At 36.9% G+C, this 19,317-nt stretch overlaps 1 protein-coding gene across 4 annotated transcripts in view; it reads left to right on the forward strand.

Moving 5' to 3' along the window:
* The first annotated feature begins 14,087 nt into the window (after nucleotides 1-14,087).
* Nucleotides 14,088-19,317, forward strand: part of LOC145680418 (annexin B9-like) — a 35,281-nt gene continuing 30,051 nt past the window's right edge. Inside the window, exons 1-2 of one of the 4 annotated variants that reach the window (XM_081750930.1) lie at nucleotides 14,088-14,256; nucleotides 18,399-18,510. In XM_081750930.1, the coding sequence (XP_081607056.1) occupies nucleotides 18,484-18,510 (27 nt within the window). In that variant the 5' untranslated portion in view covers nucleotides 14,088-14,256; nucleotides 18,399-18,483. The remainder of the gene's footprint in view (nucleotides 14,257-18,398; nucleotides 18,511-19,317) is intronic. The other 3 variants (XM_081750929.1, XM_081750932.1, XM_081750931.1) reach the window with 3 other exon arrangements.

The following is a 19,317-nucleotide window of genomic DNA, read 5'->3' on the forward strand; positions in this document are numbered from 1 at the left end:
ATCCCATGTTCTTCACAGCTCTTTCTCAAGTTTTCAAGCTTTTCATTGGTTTTCTCTTCAGATTCTGCAACAAGCGCTATTTCACCTGCAAACCGTATATACCTAATCATTCTATCTCCCACAGGAATGCCATCCTCATTATGTAGCTCTTTTTCACTGTCTCTTCTAGATAGATATTAAATATTGTTGGCGAGAGACAGCATCCATGTCGAACTCCCCTCCTAATTGCACTCTCCTGTCATTTTCTCCCCTATTCTAACAATTACTTGTTGGATCATATATAAGTGTCTTATGAGTCAATCTTTCCGTTCCAACTCAACTTTCTTTAGAATCTCTTGTGCCCTTACCTTTCCTGAACCTGAACTCTTTCTCCTCAACTTTTCATTTGTTCTTCCATATAACCTTCTGTTTAGAATTCGAAGCAAGTTTTTTGCTTCGTGGGATATGACATAATTAGTTCAATAATTCTCATAACTCTTTGGGTTCGATTTCTTACCCTTCGGTATCATGATCGTTTTCAGGAAGTCTTTTGGTCATTCTCTTGTTACATATATTTCATTGCAGAATCGGAGCAATTCTTTCTTACCCTTGTCTCCCATATTTTTAACGAATTCGATTGGTATATTATATATCCCGGCTGTCTTTCCATTCCTAATCTCAGATAGCTTTTTCAAATTCATTCCGAAGAATACTAAACCCTTTATCATCCTCGCCTACTTCCAATATCTAGGCTATATGATCTATCCCTACTCTCAAATAAGTCCTCAACATATTCTTTCCATCTTCCTAAGACTTCACTTCTTTCGCTGACTACCTTCTCATTCTTATTTCCTACTGACATCGTGATACTGCCTTGTTTCCTCCGAAGTTCCATAGATTTCACCTCCTTGTACATTTTATCATATTTCCCAACTCTTTCTAATTCTTCTAAGTTTTAGAATTTTCTTTTGTGAAATCTTTCCCTTACTCTATCTGCTTTCCTTCGCAGCTCGTTGTTTAACTTCCTGTACATCTTTCTGCCCTCTTCTATATCAACTTGTTTCCACGTCTTATTTTCCTTCATTTTCTGCAACATCTGTTCTGTAATCTTGGTTTCTTATCCGTTTTCGGTACTCTACTACTTCTTCTGCAGTCTATTGTATGCAAAATTATTATGCTCTCACCTCTGTTACTATCCGTACCAATCTTGTCCTCATTTGAATATTTTTCTTCGAATTTCTCAACAGAAAGATTTTACATCTCCTCGTTTTTCAACTTTCCGGTATTCAACATCTTGTTTCCTGCTTTTCTTCTGCCTACATTTTACAGTTGAATATCCACTTCGGCAAGCACAAGGTTATGATCAGAAAAAATGTCGCCCTCGAGAAGGATCTTCGCGTTCTTCAAGCTATTCCGATACTTGTCCTGAATCACAACATAGTCTATCTAATATCTTCCGTCGTCTATTGGGTATTTCCATGTATATCTTATTCTATTGTACTGATTGAACCACAGAAAACCAGATATTGGAAAGTTACAGACTGGAAAAATTAAAATTTTATTCTGCAAATAAAATTTTAATCTCACTCAAGGACAAATTGTAGGGCGTACACTAGAAATATCGGTGACATTTATACAAAGAATTTTCTTATTAATTCAGCAGAACACATAAATATGATATACAAGTGACCAAGATTTTGATCTTGCTAATTTGGTCCACTTTTGTTCCTTGTCATAAGCCAAGTTTCCGTTATTTTAAGTATTGGTACGAAGTATTCCAATTTTCTCGAATTAGCCATTTCTGAAATAAAAGTAGAGTTCAGTTTTAGAAATGCACAAAAGTTTCCTAGGGACAACAGCGAAGGCGATGAGTCCAAACTGAGTTTGCATTCTCATTTGTGGGAATATTCAAGCCTAAATTGAAGTGAAAAACATCCCTTTCCATTTAAAAAAAAACTATTGTGTGATGTGCAATATGGCAGAATTCGAGATGGCTTCCATGATGGGCAAATTCCAAACAAATGCAGTTTCTGCGATAGTACCAACTGCAACATTTGCTTTTCCTCTGTCCACATGTGTAGTTATTACTGGTCTGTCTCAATACTATTAACCAGCCCTGTATACAGATCAGGGGCGGATCCAGGGGAAGCGATCGGGGCGATCGCCCCCCCCCCAGAAGAGGAAATTTTCTTATTTTTTATATATAAATAAAACCCATCTCAAAGTTTGGAGCCCTTAAAAGTAGCAGTATGACAACCCACCGCCCCCCCAGAAGTCAGTCCTGGATCCGCCCCTGATACAGATTCACATGTATGTTTTACAATAAAATTATAATGGTGCTCTCCGAAGAATATTTTTCATACTATAAATATTTTTATACTTTGATCCAGATGTGGAAGTGGAATTTCAGAACTGAGGGAACAGTCGTTAATAGATATAGTCTGATCGGCCTATGTCACAGGAATGCAAGCCCAGGGAGACGGGAGCGCAAGCAAATTTTCATGGAACACCGATTTAGGTGATAACGTTTGTTGCAGAACAAACAACAAACAAACAAAATTAAGATCACCATTCAAGTTTCCAATTTGTTACTAATAAGTAATAACCACTGATATTATTCATTCTTTTGGATAAGCACTTCAGCTTACTAAGAGCACGCCATCCCCTCATGCTTCCCTGATTTCCACTTCTATTTTAATCTCAGGCCTTTTGGACGAGGGGCCCTTTTGTCACGATGCCCTTTTGACGCGGGGCACTTTTGATCCGGACCTTTCGTCATAGGGCCCTTTTGGCGCGGTGCCGTTTTGTCTCGGGTCTTTCTATTCGGGCTCTTCTGACATGGAATTCTCTGTAAGTGATCAGACTTTGTGTAGCAATCAAGGATGGTTCTCAAAGAAGCAGAAATATTTGTACGTAACACGAAAATATGGGGATCTTTACCCAGCATCTGTCTGTTTAAAACAAAAAATATAGGCAACATAAACCAAGTAATTATATGGGTGCGCGAGAATCGAATGATATCAAAATCCAAAAGACTTCTGTTGTAGTTACTAGTATTCTCATTTTAATGTATCGTAACAATGATAATGAAAGAAAAGGTACTTATTTTAGCTTTTCTTAATATATATACATACTTTAGTTATGTAAAAAAAGTGCCTCTTTTTAGTTTCAAGGTATTCTCATAGTATTTTTTGAAATATTTTTTTAAAAAAAAACTTCAAAGCAATAAACAATGTTTGCCTTGTTCTTTTTATATATTTAATATTACCTTTATTAGGAGAAAAGGAACCTTCTGTACATGTCTCCAAGCATAGGAATCTCTCCTTTCACCTCTACTCGTTCCAACACGATTTTTTTTCAATAACTTCTCAATTGATAAAAGTAATTCGACTACTTTGGATTAAAGGAAGAATCACGTTCGAGACTCATAGGGAACTCGAAATTACTCAACTCATCGAAACCAAGGAATTCGATCCAGAGGAACAAATCCTTGTTTGGAATGGGCCGAAAGAAATCGATTCCACGAAACGAACCAAACTACCCGTCACTACTCAACTGTCCAGTTAATGTACTCATTTATTAGAATTTCGTAGAGCGGGATTACCACCGCAATTCCGTAAAGTGTCCCCCATCACATGAGAATTGTATAACATCGCATAGTGATTATAACAAATAAAAATAGTAATAAGTTTAAAATCCATCAGTAAGTAACTTGAAAATGCGGGATTTACTGAAAAATCAGTAGCGTAGGCAATGCAGGACTAGATTTAGACAAGAGATAAGGTACTCCGATTCATTCCAGATAAGCTAATTGAAGACCAAAACAAGATTTTTTTCTCCCACGCTCACGTACGTGTTCTGATAAACATGAATTTTGGTGTCCGTAACTGCTCCTTTTTCCACCACGAACTCCGCACACAGTATAAAATACCGGCACATTATATGTTTAAATAGCCACTTTTCATAATAAAACTACATATTTCAAAACACTTCGTTGTATTAATCTGTATTCTTGAAATAAGTAACAATCTTTTAGTATACTCTCTATATATAAAAGAACAAATCTTTGAAATTTTGACAGTGCATAGAATTTATGACGTAAGATATAATTGTTCTGCTATATTCTGTCCGTCTTATCTCTACCTGTGCAATTAACTTGCATCTCATATCTTGTCAACTATTTAAAGAACAAGAAGACAAAAAGAAACTTGTCTGCTTCCACGCATCATTTCCTCTACTTCTTGTTTGCAATGCACTCACAACAGGACGTTGCGAAGATTTCTTATCGTATTGTTTATCATTCATTTGTGAGAACATTTTGCTAAAATGTTGAGGCCACGGGTATCAAATTCTCAACCAGATCATCACGGGCGGCTTTAGGATTTTAATTTTGGGTAGGCTCGTTCCCTCGCTTATGGATACATATACACATTTTACTGATTAATGGCAGTATTAAATTACTTTTACAGTAGTGGTTGATGCTATTTCTTAAATAATTTTCTACCTTTAATATATATAGTGGAAAATATATTTACTCTTGATTGTATCTTTTACCGTTTACATATTTTTCAAAATTTTTGAGTAGGCCCGTGCCTACCCGGCCTACCCGTTAAAACCGTCACTGCAGATCATCCGGATCATCGAAATCTACACCGTCTTGAAAATTCATCAAATAGTGGTTTTGAAAATCGAAATAATATATGCTAAGTTGGAGAATCCTCGAATAAACACCGAAAATCTGGGGTAGGTAGGCATATAAGTAAAGGTGAAGATCTTATGATACATAATGTATTTCGTTATATGGAAAGAAAAAGTGTAAGTACTGTGTACAAAGAAACTGCTATGGCTACAGGATTAAGTGAAAAAAACTATGAGAAGTGTTGTTACGTGTTGTATTAGATCTCCTTTTAAAAAACGAGGCAAATGAAACAAATTTGAAAAAAAATAGAGGTTTTTATGTGTAATCTAGTGCAGAGAACAATATGTACAGAGAAAAGGAAGTTACCACGATAGAAATGCTTGAAAGTCTAAAGGTAGAAACTGAAGGTACGGACTATATGTTTAATTTCCGAGAAGAAACTCTACGACTGCTTGTTTTAAAAAATGGGTTTTTCGTAGAAGCCATAGAATCGATAAATTATTGTGGAATTCCCCCGGATATTTGTTTTATGTTATAATTTTTCTCAAACCATAAACAATTATAGAACTGCTGGTTAGAAAAAAAAACTCGACGCAACATGGTATGATACACATACTACAGTACAGGATAAATCTCATAATGGTTGTATCTCATAATTGTGTCTGGTTATCCAAATTTCAAGAAGAAAACGAATTATTATACTTCTTGTGGGCAATGAAAATGCATGTTTTTTCGGATGTTTACTTTTATGTCCGACGAAGATTGCTTCATTATCTGTCGATTACCACCAAGATATGATAGCCGAGCTTTTCGGAAGATGGTTTAAAGAACAGTTGATAAAGAGTTTACCAAGGAATGAGGTGTGTGTGTGATTATAATGGATAACGCTAGCAACCACTCCCGTTAGTTAGAGAAAATTCCAGATACGAAAAAAGCTAATATAATTTCATTCATGAAAAAAAAAAAAAATTAGCATTACCGTTCCTCAACCTATTTCTACCAGAGGAACATTGTTAGATATTGACATACGTGCAAAATGTCGAAAAGAAATGTCCAGTAGACATTCTAGGGAGGTCAAACGGGTATCAAGTACTCAGATTGCTGCCCTATTTTTTATGTATTCAATCCTATAGAAATAATTTGGAGTTCACTAAAATGACGAATTGCTTGACAATAATACAGGAAAGTCCCGAGTACCAGTAATTCGGCAGGAAGTGGGTAACATTTTTTCAGCACTGTGGAAAGTGTATGTGAAACATTGTGTCTAAAATAGAAGAAAAGTATAAGAATTGGAACAGACTTGACAGTAAGTAATCGTTATAGGAAGTAACAATATTAGTGACAGTAACGACAGCGATGATATGATGGAACTGTAGGATGTTCTGTGTTGACCACGATGACAAGGTTTATTTTGGGGACGCCACTGAGCATTCAATTGATGCATTTAATTCACATATAATCTGGTGTATTCTTTGAGTGCTTTGTTGCTTCGATTAACAGCTGTAATATTAATATAATTTAACAGGTTTTCTTGTAGAAACGTAATGAAATCATAGCAGTCTCCTACTCTTCTACACTTAATTTTGGCAATGGAGTATTGGTAAGTAAACTTGTTGAAATTATTTTTTGTAATAAAATAGTTATTTAATTCAGATCGATTTTTTAAAACTTATATTTCTGTGCAGATTGGTAACTTGACTTAAGGTCATCACGTTGCAGGAATAACGTGCCTCGACAAGCAAACCAAAAGGAGAAAAGAATGCGGGAGTTATTAGTCAGAGCCTTTGACTATGATACCATCTCGATATTAACCTGGCGTGTCCCAAGAAAATTCTAGAAAACTCCAGTCAAGATGCCCTGAACATCCAGCTCTCTTCCAACTGAGCTACGGTTCGATTAATTAGAAATGAAATGAAATCTTTCAGTTTTATGTCCAACGATTATGCCGTATAGGCTAAAGAATAATGATGATGAGAAATTAATGAAATGGTGGAGTGAAGAAAGTTTGAGTAAACGGGAGAATTCCGAGAAAACTCACACATACGGTATTTGTCCACCACAAAGCCCATTTGCCGCGAACTAGGATAGAATCAGGAACCTTAAACATGAAATGAAGATTTAATATCTAATATTAAGATTTAGGTACGTACAAATATCACGAATACCTTAAAGGTTATGATATTGTGTACTTGAACACCTTTCGCATACGCCACTGAAAGCATCATTATGGTATAATTAAAGTTCAATTGAGCCATTTTCGATTCAAAATTATTTCCCTTAAAAAAATCACGTGGATAATTTGCAACCTGAAACATGCTTGTAGGCGTCTCTGATACAAGAGCAAGTAATTTGTATCATGCTATCAAAGCTCAAACATGATAGCGGCAAAACTTCAAGTGATTAGGGGAAAAAATTACGTGTTTTCTGTGATAGCTAACTTTAATAAGCTGATACTGTCACATCATATTTTCATATTATCTATTCATATGGTTCCCGCTTTGCTAAGAACCAAACATGAAATATGCTACAAATGAATATACCGGTTGATTCGATATAATACCCAATCTTATAAAAGTTTAACCTTCTTTGAAATTTAAAATAAACGTAGAATCTGGATATGATAGATTTGCTTCACAATCTCCAGTGGCGGATTTAGTCCGGGGCGGGGGGAAGCCTAGGCCCCAGTTTTTTAGTGACAAAAATAATTAAACCTATTATTTACACAATTTTGGAAGTAATCTCATGATATACCTACCATAGTTTGGGTTCTGGCTATTCCCCTCCCCAATGTTCACCTTCAAGATCCGCCTCTGACTCTCCTACTCGTAAATGAAATAACCATTGAAAATTACCTTGTGACCATTGAGTTCCTATTTCTAGTAATCAAAACTTCAATACCTGAATAATAATAACCAATACTTCTTTTATAGATGAAAAAATTACATATAGTTATTATTGGTAGCAGTTGCTGATAGTGTTCAAAAGGAAGATCAATGACGGGATGAACATACAGATTTGTTACAATTTTGTATTTAAAAAAAAAAAAAAGTTTCCCTCTCTGATATTATCAGCAACTTGTTTTCCTCTTGCAATGGCAAAGAGGGCTGACTGCCTCTTAACTTACGTGAAATCTTTTAATTTAATGTCCCTCTTTTATGCTCTTTAACCTAAGTAAGGGGGATGACTAAGGCATTCGAATGATGATGGAAGAATTAGTAGAATGAAAATGTGAGAAGAAACGGGAGTACCCCGAGAAAACCCACGGACACGATGTTGTCCACCACAAACTTACTTGGCCGGAGGTTCGGACCAGAGACCCTAATGCACCAGAGGTAAGCACCCTACCACTGAACCACTTGCCCCCAGCTTACGTGAAATGAATAATAATAATACTTTAAGGGTATACACAGATTTTGAATGTAAAATTGGAATTATTAGTAGTTAATTTTATGAATAATTGTAAAAAGTACGAGTATTTGGCAATCAAAATTTTACATCTTCCCCTGAAAAGAAAATCATTTTACGTCACTAAGTTCGGTTTAAACAGAATTGCTATGTGGAATTGACGTATGAAGACAGAAGAAAATATTAACAGATATCTTGAAGTCTGAAATCTCATAAATGTTTCCTAAGACTGAAAATGAGTCTGTGATAAGATGACAACGATTATGAATTGTAATTATGCAATTATCAATTAAAACGACATTAATGGATAAAAAAAGTAGCTGTTACAAATTTTTGGTTAGAAATGTAATCATTTATCTGTTTTCAGTTTCGTTTCTGTGACTACTAAACGTGGGCTCAGAGTTTGATATGTCTCTAGTGTTGCCAACCATCCTGTTTATAATTAAGACACGTACCTCCCTCGCGGAAGACCAGGGTTCGATTCCTGGTGGGGGTGTGTGATTCGGATCCCACATTAAGTTTACGTCTAGCCTCTTCCCTAAATGGGACTCTAAATAACCAATCTTTCGTATTATACGGGAGCTCCACCTTTCGGCACGATTGTTATATTTTCTCATGTCTAGAAGTTATAAATGCACAAGTATCGATTACCCGCTTCGCTGGATTAAAATGAAAATTTAAATGCACAACTCCGTATCTGTGTTTGGTACCCGTGAAATGTGCTGTTTTCGTTTTTAGTGGCATCGATGTAAACGGCATCGAAAGTGTCGCCTGTCATCTCAGCGACCCCGATAACTATGAATTCGGCGCTAATATGGGTTATTTTTTATCTGTTTTATGTATTTTCCTTTCCCCCTTCCCCAATTTACGGAACTGAATTTGAATGTAAGCCAGATCGGAAGTGTCACTATTCATCTCAGCGACTCCGAAAACCATGGATTCGATACTGATATTGGTCATTTTAGATCATTTCATGTATCTTTCTCCTCCCCCTCCCCCAAGTTGCGGTACTGAATTTGGATTTAATCAGCATAAGAAGTATCACTGTGCATCCCAGCGACCCCGAAAACTACATTCGATACTTACATTGGTCGTTTTCGATCATTTATAAATGTTCCTCCTAAGATGCACCGTCAAATTGTTATGACAAAACCATCTCAGGTCTGAACCTCATCTATGATGAAAATTTAATCATCCTATACATTATCCTAATAAAATGTATATACCTGCTCCCCCTCCCCTAAGTTGCACCGTCAAAGTACAATCATAAAAATCAACATAGGCCCGAACCTCATCTATGCTTAAAATTCGCTTGAAATCGGTCTTGTGGTTCAAGAATTATTAGGTTTTATTTACTTTCATATATCTCCCATCCCATCCTCCTCATCGTCAAAGTGATATGCTAAAAACCACCCCAGAAGCGAAACTCATCTATATTGAAAATCTGATTGAGATCGTTCGGGTGGTTCAAGAGTGATGAAGTCCAAAAGACAATCACTTTTATTTACATATATATCTCCCCCCTCCCCTACTTTGTGCCTTCAAAGTAAAATGACAAAATCATCCCAGGTTCGAACCTCATATGTGTTGAAAATGCCATTGAGATCAGTCCGGTGGTTCGAGAGTTATTTAGTCACAAATTTAGTCACTTTTATTTTTATTTATGTTGATTTCTGTATATCTCCCCCTCTTTACCCTCCCCTAAGTTCTACCGTCAAAGTGAATAGCTAAAAACACTCCTAGGCCAGAACCGCATCTACGACAAAAAGTTGATCGAGATCGGTCGGGTCGTTCAAGATATTAAGAGTCACAAACTTAGTCACTTTCAATCTTACAATATACAGGGTGATCCAAAACAACATCGACAACGTTTGGGAGGTGATTCCTTACATCAAGATAAGACAAAATGTATAGACCAACCTGGGTGCACAATTGCCTCCTTTCGGAGTTATATGCTGCCGAAAATATGAAAAAATTGACTTCAAAGGTCCATAGCACCAAAACTATGGGACTTACCGTAGTCGAGTCAAAAGACTTTACTTAGGAGCTACTATGCGCCCTATCCAAATATCCATGTTTCAGAATCCTGTGGTACTTCCGCAACAATTTTTATAGAGATAGTTGGTGAGTATTTCAAATTATATGCCCATAGCCAAACTCCTTCTATAAAAATTGTTGCGTGAGTACCTTAGGATTCTGAAACATGTATTTTTGGATAGCGCACATATTAGTTCCTAAGTGAAGTCTTGACCAGACTACTGTAGGTCCCATAGATTTGGAGCTATGGACCTCTAAAGTTCATTTTTTCATATTTTCGGCAGGCCATAACTCCGAAAGGAAGCATTTGTGCACCCAGGTTGGTCTATACTTTTTGTCTTATCTTGGTGTCAGGAATCACCTCCTAAGCTTTGTCGGTGTTGTTTTGAAACACCCTGTAGATTTCAAAGTAAGTTTGTGTCTGTGTGTTCCACTTAGATATTTGTGTTGAGGGTCCACCACTAGTAGTTACTATGTCTATATAGTATTGAACTGGTATTATCCTACATCCGATAACACAATCGATAACTAATTTTAAAGTACTACCATATAGTACAGAGCGCGAGAGATAGCATGAGCTATGAGAAGCGGGAGGTAGGAAGAACGCTATTCCATGCGAGGGTGACAGTAGAGAGAGGAGGAAGATTTTTTGGTAGTGTTTCTAACCCGTGCTGATACTAACCTCCAACATAAGTGAAAACAACACAGAACTATACACAAAGAACCACACTTCACTGAACACAAGAACACTGTGTCCGGTTCGGCTTCTTCATGTGTCTCTCAAGACGCCCCCATCTGTGTCATAAATAACTACCCCGGGAGGGAGGGTACTAATAGGACCACTTTGTTTTACCAGCGAAAATGACAAACTTCCTTGTATGAGGGAGGGGGAGGAGTTGACAGGTCTGTAGCCACGATTTCCCTAAGGCGAGGACGTGAGTCGTGGTCCCCAGAATGAATGAATTGCAAATATAGGTTGTGTTATGTGATGTAAGTTTTACTTACTTTAGCTTACTCATTTAAAAAAATGAATAAAAGAAAACAATGAACGAGTAAGGAAACCTTTATTGCACCGAGTGCATTTTTACATCTCATTAAATAAATAGGCTAATTTATTGTTCAGATTTTTCTAAATGAAGATGAGAAAAGGAAGGCTGCAGATTGATTCAAAGTGTCTCTGTCATCCCTTCCCAGAAATGCTTTAAATCGCCAAATTCTAGTTCATTGTTGTGGCAGTTAGCAACACTATTAGGATTGCCCGTTCCTTTCAAGTGTGTTGGTTGCGGATTTTAAGGTCATAGCTCATGCTATCCCTCGCGCCCTGTTTATTATCAGAAAAAAAAATAAGAAAACTAAATTGCTTTGATAAGAAAAGAAATCGTGCAGATGTACTCAGATCAAATCTTTTATCTCCTAGAGCAACCATAGTTCTCTTAAGAACGTGCAAAAGTGCCTGTCGAGTAAAGAAGTTTAGGGGAGTTCGGTCGGGGTGGACCACCCCCATGGGTGCGCCCGTGGATTACCCTTTACATGTTGAAGTAACTAGGATCTTTTGCTAGGGAGACCATGACTCTAGTTTTGAAAACTACCCTTATTTCTGAGTTTCAGCCTGAGCTCCAACGATATTCCTGGGGGAGGGGGGTCCTAAAGCGTTCCAGGGGTCCTGGTCCCCTGGCGCCCCTCTATTTTACTTCTATGTCTATATGTATTCCTATTCCGTAACTGGGGATAAAGAGCAACGTAAGATATTAAACTAAACTGTAGCTTTCAATAGTTATATCCTTGCTCCATGCAAGAGAAAAATTCTTTGGATGCCAGTGATTTATGATTTTCCGGTTGAACTAAAGAAGTAAAGTCGGAGGTGAGTCATATTCTTTGGATGCCTAATGGACTGAAAAAAGAGAGAGAGAGAAAAAAAAAGCTTATTGATACATCTTTAAAGTTTTTGTTCTATGGAAATCCATGGTGAAATCGGAAGTAGTAGTAAATTTCTGCGTCTTTTAGTAGAGTCATATGCGTACGAGTGGAAATGGTATTTTTGTTGAGACGCTTAACCAATTTTAAATGGAATAGCTTGTCGCTACTATTACCGTTCTCGTGATATAATAACCAATTTTGTAAAAAAAGGAAATGAATCATTTCTACCACTTCCGGCTTGAGTACAGAGTTAACGGAATAAATAAAACCTATTTTGGGGGCGTGAATTAATTCGAAAGATTGCTTCTAGCTACCTCTTACCATTTCTGTTTTATTGCGATCAATGTTAAAACCGGACGTGGCTAATGTCCACCACTTCATATTTGACTGTAGGGTTACCAGAGTAGATAGACCTATTGTTGGGATAATTCTGAAAAATTGTTTTTCGCTATCTCTTACCGTTTCTGTTTTATTGCGATCAATGTTAAAACCTGACGTGGCTAATTTCCACCACTTCATATTTGACTGTACGGTTACCAAGAGTAGATGGACCTGTTGTTGGGATAATTCTGAAAAATTGCTTTTCGCTATCTCTTACCATTTTTTGTTCTATGAAGATCAACATTGTAACCGAAAGTCGTAGCAAATTTCTACAATTCCGCTTTTAATAAAGAAAATAAAATCTTTCAGTTTAACGTCCCACGTTTATGCCCCTTTTAGGCTAAAAGAGACGATAATTAAGGCAAGTGAAAGATGATGGAAGAATTGGTGGAACGAGGAAGTGGGAAGAAAAGGAAGTTCCCCAGAAAATCCACAGACATCAAGTTGTCCACCATAAACTTACTTGACCGGGAATCGAATGAGGGACCCATGCACCAGGATCGCTCTACCATTCAGCCACCGTGCCCCCAGTTTTAATTAATAGATGCGTGTGAACATCATATATTTTCTTCAGACACTAAATTTATTCGAAAAGCCGCTCGGCAATGTTATCGTTTTTATTTTTTGATGATCAACACCAAAACCGAAATTGGATAGAACTTCCTCTAGCTGTATGATTAGCATATGTGGCTTCGGTACGGATGCGTGGTTTCGAAGTTCATGTGGTTCGAACCCCACGTTTAACTGTAGGTTCACGTCTCATATGGCCTTGCTGCTGAACAGGACTCTAAATCCCGAATCAAATCAAATCCAAAGCAAACCGGAAATGGATAATTTCTACTACTTCCGATTTGAATAGATTGTTAATGGACGAAATGAACGGGACGCTGAATCGATTTCAGAAAACCGCTTCTTGGTATATTTCACTGTTTCTGTTCTGTTAACTGTTGACCGATACGTATGTAGCCCTACAGTGTTTCTTTCAGAAACTATGTTCCGGGGGGAGGCGCACTTCATATTCCGGGAGGCAGTGCTGGTACTATTCTATTTATTATTATATTATAGACGTATTATTAAGGTCTCCACCGGGGAGCACTCTCAGAGCTCCGGGGAGCAGTGTTCCCCTAAAAACATGTCTGGAAGAAACATTGCGTATGTATAGCATATTTTGGAAGTCTAAAACCTTTTATCTAAAAATAGCTGTAGCTGTGTTAGTTATTTTAAGATGTTTTAGTTCATATCTTTCAAGATCTCGTACAAGTAAATACTTGAAAAGAATTTATCCGATCCGAAGTCTTGTAAACGAATAATAGATTTTAATGAAGTTTAGTAAGAAAAAGTATATCCCAGTTAATCACATCAGATCCGTATCACGCTGACTCATTCCGAAGTTCCAAAGTTCTTTGCGTCACCAAGTAGGTCATGGTTGTCGTCACTATCACATGATCATAGTATAGAGTTCCATTCAGTGATTTCAATGCGCCACTGAAATGTGAACGATTGACATATTTAATATTGCATTAATTAAATATATAACTATGATATGATAAACAAGAATTACTTTTACGACAAATTTTGCAAAACATTATGTTTACTATGTATAACATTCATTTAACTAATTTTAGTTATCTATTTTTACTTTGGTTAGATTTTAACACATGTTTCTTTGAAGTGTTATGACTAAAACATACTATACTAACCTTGATCGTAAACATGCTTTAATGACGTCATGTTGACGTATAAAAAAGATAAAAGAGATTGGGGTCTCGTGGGAATTTCATGGTGGTATAAGATAGAGATAGTTTGAGTACTGCTCATCAGCGGCCAAGTCATTATTTGAATAGGTGTTTAATAGGACTAGGAGTATTTGTTGAATCTTGACGTGTCAACGTATTCAGGTAACTTGCGTTGTATATCATGAAGTAACTTACGAACTAATCTTCCATTAAGTTTTAGAAGTATCTATAGCATTAAACTTTATGAGGAAAATGTGCATATACATTATGATGTTAAAATGTTCTAATATGTATAGATTAATCATTTCTTGTGTAGTAATAGCAGGACAGAAAATGGTTGTAGTATTGGGAACTTTGACAAGAGCGTCCCTCGGCAGTCACCATTAGGTGGGCGTGTCCCTTATAAAGGAGCATTTTATTTTATTTATTTATTTGAGTGAAAATCTAACAGCAGGTAACTAGCAAAAGTACATCATGGGCTCAAAAATGAGGAAACTACGTAATTCGTAATATTGATGCAGGTGATTAAGCTTGAATTCAACTGGTGGATTTACGGCATTGGATATCGAGAACTCGGTGGAAATTTGTTGCTTATTGTACTTTGATGGAGCTGATAGAAACTAAATTAGTTTCGTGCAGATTTTTACAAGACAGCGTCAAATTTAAAAAATATATTTATATATACAGATCTTACTTCACTTTTTGCGTTCTAAATTATTCTCAAAGATACTCTATACCAGGGATGCAAATACGCAACAAAATTTTACTAACCCAAGAAAGAAAGCTACTAGCCCACATCCCACAATAACAATTATTTATTTACCTTCGGTATGGTATTAAATACTCGCCTGCACCGATAAACCACTCGCCCCGGGCAAGTAGACGAGTGGTTATTTGCATCCCTTTTCGATACCATTTCCTTGGCGCTTACCCAAATAATCGCGTACAGGTTGATAATATGCGTAGAAACTGGACCTCTTACGGGTACGATTGCGCGCCCGGGCGAATGCCATGGAAGGTAGGGTTCTAGAACACCGGTCCACTTCCATTAAGTTATAATAATCAGCCTGGCATCGCTCGCTCGGTATTACTATGTGAATTGAGTATTAAACTTTGATAAATAAAGGAACCTACCTGGCTACTAACCCATCTTCACCTGTGTGTGCGAGCCAGCATTTTAGAACCTTTCCGCCATGAAAACCATTATGGTGGCCCGTAGTCGCTAATGCTCTCGCCTTCGGTGCGAGCGGTCCCGGGTTCGATTCCCGGTGGGGGCACTCGGTCGAGAAAGTGTGAAACGAGGTTTTCCTGGGTTTTTCTCATTCACTAGGCAAATGCCAGGGTGGTACCTAACTTATAGGTCCCAGGCCGATTCCTTCCCTTTCCCCGGTTTGTGTGCTCGCCGAGGGTCGCCATCCCTCAAAACGTGAAGGGCTAAATGGCCTTAGATGCCGAAAGCTCAAAAATCTAAATTCTAACCTAACCTAAAACCATTGTGCAAAAAACACCAGGTGACCACCAAGAAATACAAATGCTATCTAACAGAGTCAGGGCAGGAGCGCAGGAGGGAGTCTCCGCGCAAGTGTGCGTCCGTAGAGAGCTAGCGCGCCAACGATGGAGGATATGCACACATACAAGAATAGTGGAAAAAAAAATTATATCGCATAAAAATAGCGCACTTGCCATGCTTTCATAGTAGTACTCTATAAGCTACATATATTTCCTACTTCATGCAGAGAGAGACCGCCGGTAGAAATTAACGTGTTACATAGTAGTCCTTCAAATGCAATCTCTCGTTTTAATTGTAGTATAGCACTTACAGTTGTGACACTTGTATACTGGTTCCCTATATTGTGCACAAGTGCTCCGCCAGTGGAAATGAATATCTTAGATAGTTCTCTTTCATATATGCATTCACTCATTTTAACCATAAAAGTACTACTTTTATGACTATGTATTGTAAATCTGCTCGACAAGTTTGAACGTGTAAGTTACGAGACACCACTAGGAATAATTGTCAGAAACTAAAATTATTTCACTATTGTATCTCCCACAAGTGACTTTTTTTCTTGCGAAATTTGACTCCTAATGCCTTTTAAACTTATAGGTTAGTACCGATTTTTCACTTGTAATAGGTATAGATGGAGCTGTGGTTGTTCCACCTCAAACATGACTTGTCACTTAATACTAGATAGGAACCGGTTTTCGGGTCTGAACGGATCCGGTTCCGGAACCGAAACTTTTTGGTTATCCCTACGCTAAACCCGAGCTGCTGGTAAGCTGTGAACAGTGTGCTAGATGAAATGCTGGAAGCGACAAGCAGGCGCCCAGGCGGCGGCCGCTTGTCTCATTTGACTAAACAAGCTGGGTAACTGCCAACTCATTTGGCTAAACACCCACTGGTGGACCAAACATTTTTTTCGGGGCGGCACAAGCGGGTCTGGGCGGGGAGGGCACAAGCGCGTGGTCAACTTTGCAGTGTTTTGAAGGTGAGCTTTGTGCCTCCTTTACGGGTCTTTCAAGGGCTTTTGGATCCAGGTCTGGAACCGGGTTTTTCGGATCCAGGTCTGAAACTAAACTTTGTGGCCATCCCTACTTAATACCGTAACAAAATAGTCACTTAATGCCCTAAAGCTCGTGTTCTGTTGGGGATTCTCATTCTGCCCAATTATGTTAGTACCAAGGATTTTCTTTCGTGACCAACCAGGAAGCAAAGGGGACGGAACAAGTGGAGGCAGGTAAGCAATACAGAGAGTTAGGACGTTCACTACCTTAATTGTTGGTTATTGATACTAAAGTAAAAATCCACATTTTAAATTCAAGCATAATTTCATTAACTTACTCTGATTGCTTGTAGTAAATTTATACTAAATGGTTTGTTGCAACTTCACGTATGATTGTTATGCATTAGGGATTTTTTTAAAATTAATATTGTTGTTATTGCAAATAATGAAAGAAAAATATATTTACGTTCATATTTGTTGCTGCTATCTTGAGTTGAAAATAAGTGTAATCCAATGTTGACTCATACAAACCTTCTCTAGAAGGTACAAAGAATTTCCATTACTACAAACACCCCGTTTAATAGATGCTGCATTTACTATGAAATATCGCGTAACTGTACATTTTGTTTCCTTATTAATTGCCGCCTGTAGAAATTTGTTCCTTATCAGTATGTCTTGTGGTACTTAATATTCAGTTTTATCTTGTAACTTTTCCAATTTGTGGTGTCTTTAGGCATAATTCACACCATTTGCTAATGATGGTGAAGAATACATGTCTTTGTTTAAATAACTGTAGTGATATTGTATCCAAAACATGATTAATTCTGATGTAACATAGGCCTTCTCTGGAGCCTACTAAGTAACGTTATCTTTAGTCTCTATTGTTTCCTTGGTTACCCTGGCGATGAATAAGTAAGGAAAGAACAGTGTCCAGAGGTAACGTTACAAATTGAACAACAGAAATATGTATTAATTATCATAATACTGGTCAGGAAGTATTCCTGTGGAGATCAAGAAGTTTTCAGCGCTAAACTTTCAAGCAACTTTGTTGATTGCTCTTCAGAATGGTGTAAGCTTAAATCTTGTTACATAATTGGCTAATTACACACTAATATGGGATGCTTCAATGGTAATAAATTATAAGAATCGAAGGATCTCAGTAATTAAAGAAGTGACATAAAACTCTCAATAGAGATTTTTTATATAAATTTATTTCAAGTTCCAATTATTTTATAAATGACCAAGTAGTGTACCGTATTTTAAGTCGGCAATTTAATTACTACATTCTATTTACGGATTAATAATACCAAAATTTGTGGACAAATTGTTTAATTTTCTTCCTTCACACACCATATGTAGAAAATTGCAAGCAGCCATCCAAAATGTCGCCATGGAGGGGTCACAGTTGCCAGTACATACATGTATCCAAATTAGTGAAGTTTGTGATAATTCGTGTAAACAATTTTTGTAAATACTGTCTATATGGAGATTTTTCTGTTTAATAATTGGGATCCATAGACTGATTTGTTATCACTAAAATATTGTATCTCAACTATTGGACAACTGTTGAACATGATTTAAGCTTAAAACCATCCTGAAAAAGAGCAATCGATAAGTTGGCTTGAAATATAGGTGATAACGTTTGAAGAATTTTTGATTTTCATGCATGAATACTTCCAAGCCACTATTGTAATAATAGAGGTAATGTTCAAATAAAATTTAGGGGAATACTTTATAACAGGAAATCGTCCCGCACACGCTTAGTGCTATATTTACACCTTTTTTGTTTGTTTGTTTCAGATTAATAATTAGTTTGCCTTCACCCACACGCTTAGTGTTATATTTACCACTTTTTTGCTTCAGATTAATATAGTTCGCCTTCATCATGAGTTACCCTGGATATCCCTCACAGGTAATGTCATTGACACTTTTTCATTTCATTTTTACAGTATTTACTGATACTCGTATTACGATCTAAAAATGTTTATGGAATCTGATATTTCACGAAGTAGCAGCACAGCACGTTTTTACGCATATAGTTACTTTCCTAGTTTCTTTTAAGTCACTTCGGTTTTCTTCATATATATATTTGCTCAGGTTTAAAATGCAGATCCACTAATGATAAATCAGAATACAGTTTCTCTCTCTCTCTCTCTCTCTCTCTCTATATATATATATATATATATATATATATATATATATATATATATATATATATAACCAAAACCACTGCACTATGATAACCGATCTGAGCAAATATTAGTGTGTTAATTTTTCTGCAAATACTTATGAACTAATATTTTCTCTCACTTCATGTAAATGATGCATTGGTTTGAAACATGAACGCTAAATATAGATTTCTATCAAATCTATCTTCAGGTATGCCAACAAAAATTTTCTTCGCGTAGAGCAGCAATTTTGTGGTACCTATCGGATAACAAAAGTTCGTGGTGCATATAGCCCATGAAAGTGGGCCAGATGGCACATGTTAAATTGGATGGTGCGTGTTACAATAATTGGTTTTTAATACAATTTCATCTGACTTTCTTAGTTCAAGTTACTCTCAACGCAATCTCATAATGAAGGAATTATATGCCTCTAAACTCGGGCCCACTAATTACACTGCGTAGTACGTACACCCAAAAGATAATATCCCTCGTACATATATATTTCGTTAGTTGTATTATTATTACGCTAAGTCATATTATCCGACACAAAG

Source organism: Thermobia domestica, chromosome 3, assembly GCF_964235325.1.
Source record: "Thermobia domestica chromosome 3, izTheDome1.hap1.1, whole genome shotgun sequence".
NCBI classification, from domain to species: Eukaryota; Metazoa; Arthropoda; class Insecta; order Zygentoma; family Lepismatidae; genus Thermobia; species Thermobia domestica.